The sequence below is a fragment of the Canis lupus genome, chromosome 22 (assembly GCF_048164855.1).
Source record: "Canis lupus baileyi chromosome 22, mCanLup2.hap1, whole genome shotgun sequence".
Classification (NCBI taxonomy): Eukaryota; Metazoa; Chordata; class Mammalia; order Carnivora; family Canidae; genus Canis; species Canis lupus.
In genome coordinates this window covers 21,599,295-21,609,219 of record NC_132859.1, presented here as the reverse complement: position 1 = coordinate 21,609,219, position 9,925 = coordinate 21,599,295, and the positions used below count along the sequence as shown (strand labels likewise).

The 9,925-nt window shown below is 36.6% G+C and overlaps 1 protein-coding gene across 5 annotated transcripts in view; it reads right to left on the bottom strand.

The window, feature by feature from the left end:
- Nucleotides 1-2,034: 2,034 nt before the first annotated feature.
- The window catches only part of RYK (receptor like tyrosine kinase), an 88,781-nt gene continuing 80,890 nt past the window's right edge, over nt 2,035-9,925 (bottom strand). For all 5 annotated transcript variants that reach the window (XM_072792674.1, XM_072792675.1, XM_072792676.1 and 2 more), the window contains exons 14-15: nt 3,426-3,562; nt 2,035-2,477 (exon numbers count right to left, since the gene is read on the bottom strand). In XM_072792674.1, coding sequence (XP_072648775.1) covers nt 2,366-2,477; nt 3,426-3,562 — 249 coding nt within the window. In that variant the 3' untranslated portion in view covers nt 2,035-2,365. The remainder of the gene's footprint in view (nt 2,478-3,425; nt 3,563-9,925) is intronic.

Genomic DNA, 9,925 nt, shown 5'->3' with positions numbered 1-9,925 from the left:
TATATGTTTCTCCCAACCAGAATATAAAACTAGAAAGGGAGGAACCTCATTTGTCCTACTTCCTGCATATCTTGAAAGCCAGACATACAAGTAGGCACTCAATAAATATACATGTATTGAATGAATAACCCAATCCTCCTTGTTTCTACAAATAAAATTTTCTTACAACGGGGGTGTTATAAGGAAGGAAAGACTGTAATAGAGCTCTAGGTCATTAGAGCCAGCTTATAATACCACATCAGTGCTTTGTTAATTTGCTTCTTTCCTATAAAAAGTATATTTTCAGCAAAATCTCTTCAATAATATTCATACCCTACAGCAAAAACAATTGGAAGACCAGCCACAGAAATCTTAGAACTGCTCTTTTCATTGAAGTCAATGACTCCAAGTGGCTCAGCAAGAAAAATCTATTTAAAGACTTACGTCACCTACTAAAACAAATGCACATACATAAAACAAACAGCTTACAAACATAAAAAGATAAGGTTAAAGGCATCACACATCCCAGTAAACTGAGGGCACCTCTGAGAGCAACTGCTAATTAGGGGTTAGAAGTCAGATGTCAGCACTTTTTCTTTTGAACTGATCTTGTACAAAGAACTGTGATTTCTAAACAAGGCAATAACCCAAACACAAAACAGAATGCACTGAATGTTGGAAGGGATGCTAGAACTAGAATTGAACCATTCTCTGTGTATAATACACATAAGAACTAGATAAATATTTGTTGACTGAATGCCTTCTTTAAGATTACAGGTTGTGAACAAAAACATTTGTAACTTACAAATTGTTCAAAGAGCTTTTAAAAAACTAGACATTCAAGGGGCTGAGTATTTCATAAAACCAAAGAACCAGTGTTATTAATAAATGGTACTCAGAAAAAACATGCTTTTGGCCTGCTTTTGACAGAGCAAGTGCTGCGTGAGTAATTTTTCTAGATGTTCTGATTCATAAAACTTCTTTAAGAATGGCAAAAGCCTCCAACTGCTATGCATTTTTCCTAATATACCTATGAGGATGGGAGCAGAGGCAGGCACCAATGGGCCTAACTATTTAGAAGGCCCATTCAACTCTGCCTTAGGCCAACTACAACCAACCATAAATACATATATACCCCTCATTTAATGGCTCTGGAGAAAAGTTTCAATGTTTTAACACTTCCTTGTAACAACAATCCCAACTTCTTACTAGAATTTGGAGGTTGAGTAGAGTCAGCTATAACTGTGTTAGGGCTTAGGAGCCTGACTACATGGGTATTGACCTAGCAGGTACATGTTCAAAGACTTACCAAAACAACCAATCGTTCTTTATGACCAATATTTTCAAAACTATAATATAAAAGAAATCCTTTAATTTTTCAAGTGTCTTAAAAAAGAACTTTATACTTAAGCCAACTTTAAGATAAACACAAAATTTATCAGTTTACTTTTTTTTTTTTACACTACCCAGAACAGCTCAAGTACCCACTCTGTGCATAGCACTATTCTAGGTGCAATAAAAGGGATTCTTAACCTTAGAAGCATGATTTCACTTTCTGAAATTGTATTATCTCCTTTCCCAGAGAGTAAAAATAAATTAGATCACCATTGTTTACAACTGACCTGCCACAAGCCTATTTCTGGCTTATGGAAATACTAATTCCTGTCAAGTTTAAGAGGTTTCAACGAACTCAGCTTCTACTTCCCCCAAAATAAGAAAGCAGAAATAACTTTCATTAAAAAAATAAAAAAGAAGCCGTTTCCTACGAAAGGACAGCCTCTGTTTCTAAGTTGTTTCTCCCCCCAGCTTTTCTTTAAGTTTTCTTCCTCCAATACTGCCTTTTCCTGCACGAGGCAAACCAGACATCTTTTTATGCTGTTTTCCTTTTCTTAAGAAAGAGAAATGTATCTTGAAGACAAACCAATCCCAAGACTAATGATAAATATAAAAAAAAAAAGCAAAACACCAAAACTTTAAAGGTGAATCACCTACATTACCTTGATGAAGTAAAAAAATAAAAAAGCAGTTGGCACTAAGATAACTATTCCAAGTATCTGTGTTTAAACAATTTTAAAAACTGTTTATTTATTTTGTAAGAATGTACCCCTAGTCCAAAGTAACTATGTTTTAAAAAATTTGGGGCCAAAAAATTTACAAAAACTTTTTCAGTTCAACCTAATAAAAATGATATCTAGAAAATATTCCACATTATTAAGTCTGTCTTTAAAAGAAAGCTCAGATTCTAAAGCATTCCTAAGGCACGGTCTTCTGGAAGACTTAATGTGCTTCTGCTGGTGTTGCATGACGTACGAAGCATCCATGACTGGTTCCAAGTGAGCCCCGACAGGCACCGTACTCCTGATGCCATGGGACTGTGAGAGTAAAATCAGACATAGGCCCCCAGGGCTGCGTGGAACTCCGTGAGACACTGTACCAGCTGCTGGAACTTGGGCCTCTCCTCCGGATCTAAGGCCCAGCAACAAGCCATCACAGCAAATCTGCAGAGTGACAAAAATGAGAAATTGGGCTAATGATGATTCAGTACTCCTAATCTTCTGGTCAATTTGATGCCAGTTATGTCTCTCCCTAAAGGTAGGCGTGGGGACAATGACTTAAAAATGAATGAATATTACTATATGTTGGCAGTTCTGAAATGAAAGAAAAAAAAAACTAACAAGTTTTCTGGATTTTATGTGTGGATTTCAATTCTTCATGATGTCATATCAAAATACATCAGCAAATACAGAAATTTCACATAAATACCTAAAACACAGACAAAATAATAATCTATGATTTTGGAGCAAAAGAACTTGGAGGAAGAGGATGACTAATCTAATCTGAGCTCTAAGCACCCTGGATCTACAGTAAAATTAGTGCAAAAGGTGCCACCACACCATGGTATAGAAACCTTCAGGGGATTCAGGAACCAAGACCACAGTCATCTGTGCACTCAATCACCTGAATAGCCTCCTGCCCACCCTACTCCCTTTTTATGGGAAGATTAGCTATATGATAAAGACAGGAAACAGGAACTGTCTCAGCCTGCAACATTTCCTTAACCTATCAGTTGACACCAAATAGCAAAGAAAGATGACAATGAGAAAGGCTTTCTACAACTAAGGCTGTATAAATGAAAGTTGGATACTCACTCTACATAGAATAACTGACATAATATTCAATATTTTCTTACTATGTACATTACTGGTCTCTCAGATTAGACTAAGCACGACAAATGTAAGAACTACAAGACGTTCTAATTTCAAATGTGTTAAAGAGTGAATGAGTCTGGCTGACTCTGTGGTTCTCCATGAGTCTAATTCAAATCCAAAGAGTCATTACTCTCCAAAGGAAGTCTCTGTATGAAATTGGGCACTAGCTCTTCTTCTTTTATCCCTCTATCATAAAGGGGAATGAAACCCATGTCTTTTAAGCTCAGAGAAACTCACAGCTCATCAGGACAGTTGATTGGTTGGGCTATTCGGTAACCATCCTTCAGGTATGCAGCCATCTCAAAGGGATCAATGTCCACATAGGGCGTCTGGCCCAGAGTCATGAGCTCCCACAGCGTCACTCCGAAGGCCCACTGAGGAGAGAAGGAGAAACACAATGAAGGAAGATTTAAAACAGTTGTCAGAGTGCTGCTTCCCATGACCAGGTATGAACCAAAAATAGCACTCAACCCTCAAGGAAAGCAAGTTACTATTTACAAAAAAAAAAAAGTCTACCATAACTAGTTAGTTTCTCTTGTTGGAACAGAAAAGAACATCTTAATGAAGGCACTGTTTAAAATGAATATCATTTTACATATTCTAAGGTAATTAGATCCCTTGGAAAGAACTGTTTTTACTATTGATTACAAGACCAACCATCCAAAACTGCTAATTATATCTAAGATTTTCCTAATATGAAAAATCTGTTACATTAAATAACCATAGCTAGTTTGCAAAATTGAGAAGTGGAAAATGAGTATAAATTTAGCCTAACTGGAGGGAAGAACATTCTGAGTAAGTTAAATATGTAAACTACGTAAAATATAAGATGTCATGGGTTTTTACTACATTCAAATAATTTATATTACCAGACGAAAGTAAGCTGGAAAAATACCTTCCAACCTTGCTTGAGTAAAAGATCAGATTTATTTAAAATCAGCATGTGAACTATTGGTAAGAACAGAAATCATAAGCTGTGGCAAGAATATTTGTTCATGGTCCAACCAGGGCTCCCCATTTTGGCCCAGCTGTGCTTACACTCGCTCACAGGGATTGTGCAGAGGGCAGGCAACGTATCTACACAGAGTTACTGCCATGCAGCCAGAAAAGACTCAGAGCAGAGACTCCTGATGATCCACTGCCACTCACGAACCTGAAGTCAACAAAGCTGAAGCTGGAAGAGGAGGAAGGTATCATGTTTACGAGTCCCTTCTGTTCTAGACATTTTGAATCCTTTATCTCCATCTAATTTTCACAACAATGGGAAGTAGGTATACATTGTAAAGTCTAGGACAGGTTTCTTAACTTCAGCACTATGTATATTGTGGGCTGCAAAATTCTTTGTTGTGAGAGGCTATCCTGTACCTTATGGGATGTTTAGCAATATCCCTGGCATCTACTAGATGCCCCAAAAGTGTGATAACTGAGAATATCTCCAGGTATTACCTAATGTTCCCTCATGGGGAGGACAAAACTGTCCCTTGAGAACCACTAAGCTAGACTAATCAAAGAAAATAAAGGACACAAATTACTGTTATCAGAAATGAAAGAGGGAACATCATTACATCAAAAAATAGACTCAACTTTATGACAATAAATTCAGTAACTTAGATGAAAAGAACAAATTTCTCAAAAGACACAAATTACCAAAATAGACATAAGAATAAGTAGAAAACTTATGTAGCCCATATCTATTAAAGAAACTGAATTCAGGGTGCCTGGGTAGCTCAGTAAGCTGAGTGTCTGCCTTCGACTCAGATCATGATCCCAGGGTCCTGGAATCGAGCCCTGCTCAGTGGGGAGCCTGCTTCTCCCTCTCCCCCTGCCCCTCCACTCATGCTCTCTCTCAAATAATTTAAAAAAAAAAAAGAAAGAAAAGAAATTGAATTCATAGTTAAAAATCTTTCCACGAAGAAAACTGCATCGTATTTCACTGAGTGAATTCCATCAAACTTGAAAGAAAAAAAAAAAAAAAACAGGACAAATTTTTATTAGTTTCCTAAGGCTTCCACAATGAAGCACCACAAACTAGGTGGCTTAAACAACAGTATGTATTATCCCACAATTCTGGAGTCTGGAAATTCAAAATCAAGGTGTCACCAGGGCTTTGCACCCTCTGAAACTCATGGGGAAGGATCCTTCCTCGCTTATCCCCCAGCTTTTGATGGTGGCCTTGGCTTGTAGAAGCAGCACTTCATTCTCTGCCTCTGTTTTCACGAACATTCTTCCCTCACATGTCTGTGTCTCTTCTTATAAGGATACTAGTCATACTGGATTAAGGTCCACCCTAATTGAGCATAACCTCATCCTAACATTATATCTGCAATAGCCTCATTTTCAAATAATGTCACATTCTAAGGTACTGGAAGTTAGGACTTCAACCTATTTTTTACAGAGGGCACAGTTCAACTTTCAACACAATCCTACACAAACTCTTTCAAAAACAGGGCAAGAAAAATATCTCCCAACTCCATTTATTTTTTTTATTTTTATTTTTTTTAAATTTTTATTTATTTATGATAGTCACAGAGAGAGAGAGAGGCAGAGACACAGGCAGAGGGAGAAGCAGGCTCCATGCACCAGGAGCCTGATGTGGGATTCGATCCCGGGTCTCCAGGATCGCGCCCTGGGCCAAAGGCAGGCGCCAAACCGCTGCGCCACCCAGGGATCCCCCAACTCCATTTAAAGGCAGGATTCTCTTAAATACCAAAACCCAAAAGTTAAACCTTTGGAATTTAGTATCTTTTTCATTAACAGATCATTAGGGTGGAGCAATGCCCATCCCAGATGTCTCTGTTTTTGAAGAGGAGCGGGGGAGAAAAGGAAGAGAGGAACAGATGGGGACAGATGTATAGTTTTAAAATCTCCATAGAAGGGCACCCAGGCAGCAAAGTCAGTTAAGCATCTGAGTATTGCTTACAGCTCAGGTTGTGATCACAGGGTCCTGGGATTGAGACCCACATCACACTCTGCACTCAGTGCAGAGTCTGCTTGGGATTCTCTCCCTCTCCCTTTGCCCCTGAAAATGTGCTCACGCACTCTTTGAGATAAATAATAAATCTTTAAAAAAAAAAATCTCATGGAGACAGAGCCTACTAATTTTCCCTAAAACTACTGGTTTAAAAATGGAAAATGATTTCAAATTAATAAAAGTTAAAGGAAGGTACCTGCATACATCCAGGTATTTGTCTATCTTAAAAGCACACTCTAGGTAAACATTTAATAATGACAATGATTAGTAATGCTTAATTTAAAAAATCATGTCTAATTTCTTTATGGAAGATAGTGCACTACTCTGATGAAATAGAGTTGAAAAAAGTAATAAAACTGGCTGGGTGTTCCTACCCCTTCTTCATGAAATGAGATGGATCTGTTCTTATTCACTGATTGTGGCAGCAGCTATGGATAAGGAATAATCAGTCCAAACCAGATTTTGGAGGAAGAAACAATGGGAATTAATAAAAAGTGGGTACTGCCATATTGTACACAGTGGACAAACCCCATTCACTGACAAGGGAGGTACACTCTGACAACTTCTGACTATAAGGGACTTTCACAGTAATGCTGCTGGTATCTGAGATATGGAAGGTACACAGGTATGAAAATAGTATAATGTATATAAGCTGACTTTAAAAAATTATTTTTTTCACACTGTTTTGTCCACATTATTAACACTGAGCACCCACCTAAGGTCTATTATATATTGCAACCCTAATAAACACACACAAAAAAGAACAATAAACCCGAAGGGTACATTGCAGTTTCATTTCCTTAAAAGCCAACAAAAGTGATTAATTATATGTTGGCTCGCTAACTCTTTAAAAAATATCAAGACCAAACAGCAAAAAGATGATTTGTGGAAAAACTGCTCTCCAAAGTCTTCCGATAACTAAGCCATTTAAAATTTAGACAGACTTATTCTATAATTTCCTTTTGTTTGACGTCGTTGGAAAAGGGGCAATAAGAAGGTCAAGCTGTTTTTTCCAGAGTTTTATGAAAGGCTACTGCTACATCCGTTTAAAGCACATTTAGAGAATAACAACGTTCTTTTTTTCATCTTAGTCCTCTTCTCTCAATTTGTGTTATTTTATAGTTTCTTAATATGTAGGATATGAAACTTTTTTTCACTAGCAACATATACTCATTGAGTTGTCAAAGTATATAAATAAAATTCTTTTTTTACTCTTTAATGGAATATTAACTAATGCTGGGACTATTAGGAGATTTCCATTCTGTTACTTCAGGAACTTATAAGGCAAGGCTGACCTCGGTATACTATATACTCTGCTGAGAAAAGAATTTTATCCTTTTCTAAAGGGTCTCCCATCTGACCACAATAAAAGCATCACAATGAAGTGTTTTATGACTGACTTTTCTGTTAATACTAGAAACCTAGCATTTCCTTCTCACATATGGAAATGGATTCAGATGACCAAAGACCCATTAATTTAATCTGGGCCAAGTGCTTTCCCAGCTTGACTAATTAAAAGAATCATCTAAGGTGTGTTTTAAACAAATCTTTGTCTTAAGATCTAGCAAATTTAGAAATTAATCTTCTACGTGTTAGCAGCAGTGGTCAGATAACAAAGATAGCTTTTATTTTTTATTGCAGTATAGCTGACATCCAATAAAATGCACATAATGTGCTTGATCTGGTAAGCTCATATAGGTTTATGTATACATTCCTGCAACCATCGCCAAATCAAGATAATGAACAAATTCATCACCTCTAGAATCCTTCCCTCCTGCCTCTCCCCATTGCCACCCCTATCATCCCCAAGTAACCATTAATCTGCTTTCTGTCATGAGTTTGCATTTTCTAGAATTTTATATAAATGGAAACCATTCAAACAATATACTTTTTTGCCTAGCTTCTTTCACTTAGAATAATGATTCTGGCATTTATCTATGACATAGTATATATTGACAGTTCATTCTTTTCATTGTTGAATAGTAGTCCATTATATGAATACAGTGGCTTGTTTATCCATTTACCTACTGATGGACATTTAGATTATTTCCAGGTTTAGTTACTGAAAATTGTTATAAACATCTGTGTACAAGTACTGGTAAGGATACATGCTTTCATTAAGTTAGAAGCGAAGTGATTGCATATGGTAGGTATATTCAGCTTCTGGGGGGTGAGAAGCAGAGGGGGAGGGAGGGAGAGAATCTTAAGCAGGCTCCATGCTGGGTCTCACAATCCTGAGATCATGACCCTGAGCCGAAATCAACAGTTAGAAGCTTACTGACTGGGCCACCCAGGTGCTTCAGATGTTTTACTTTTTAAGAAACTGCCAAGCCATTTCCCAAAGTGAATGTACCATATGTTTAGATTCCCACCAGCAAGCAGCATAAGAAAGCTATGTTTCTCCATATCCTTGCTAACACTTCAGTCTTCAATTTTAGCCATACAAATGGGTGTGTAATGCTATCTCACTGTGGTTTTACTTTGCATTCTGATGACTAATGAATTTGACTTTCATATGCTTATTTGACATTTGTATATCTTCATTGGTGAAGCATATCTTCAAATATTTTGCCCATTTTTGTTACTAAGTTTTAAGAATTCTTTATATATTTTTCATGTATTTCCTTTATCACATGTGTATGATTTGCAAATATTTTCTGAGTGTGACTTGTCTTTTCATTCTCTTGATACTGTATTTCAAAGAGCACAAGTTGAAAATTTTGATAGCTTGATTTATTCTCCCAGGGATTTTGATTTGGTCCCAAGGAATCTTTCCTTAACACAAAGTTCCAAAGGATTTTCACCTACGTTCTCTTCTAAAATTGCTATAGTTTTAGATTTTACATTCAAATCTCTGATCTATTTTGAGTTAATTTTTGTATATATGGAGCTAGGTATGGATCAAAATTCATTTTTTTTGTAGCTGCATATCCAACTGCTCTAGGACTGTTTAAAAGACAATCCTTTCTCCACCAAATTGCCTTTGCCCTTTTTTGCAAATTAACTGCCCATACATATGCGGATCAACTTTTAAGTATTCTGTTCTGTTTAACTTGTTTAACTTGTCTGTTTAACTTAATGCTAACATTACACTGTCTTGATTACTGTAACTTTAAATCAGACCTCCAACTTTTTTTTTTAAAGCTCTTTTGGCTATTCTAGGTTCTCTGCATTTCTTTATCTATTTTAGAATCAAACTGTCAATTTTTACCCTCAAAATTAAAAGCCTGCAAAAATTTTCTTTGGGATTGTGTCAAATCTATAGATCAACTTGGAGATAACATCTTAATATTGAGATTTCTGATAAATAAACAATGGGATAGCTCTCCATTTATATAGGTCCTTAATTTCTTTCAAATAATGTTTTATAGTTTTCATTGTGTAGATATTTCATATTTTTTTCAGATATTTCCCAAGAACTTCATATTTTTGGATCCTTTTATGTTTTTTAAAAACTTAGGGGAAGAAAACAATATGGAGGTTCCTCAAAAAATTAAAAATAGATCTACATGAGATCTGGTAATTCCACTACCAGGTATACCCAAAAGAAATGAAAATAGGGGGAATCCCTGGGTGGCTCAGTGGTTTAGCGCCGCCTTTGGCCCAGGGTGTGATCCTGGAGTCCTGGGGATCGAGTCCCATGTCGGGCTCCCTGCATGGAGCCTGCTTCTCTCTCTGCCTGTGTCTCTGCCTCTCTCTGTCTCTCATGAATAAATAAATAAAATATTTTTTTAAAAAAAGAAAGAAATGAAAATAGTATTTTGAA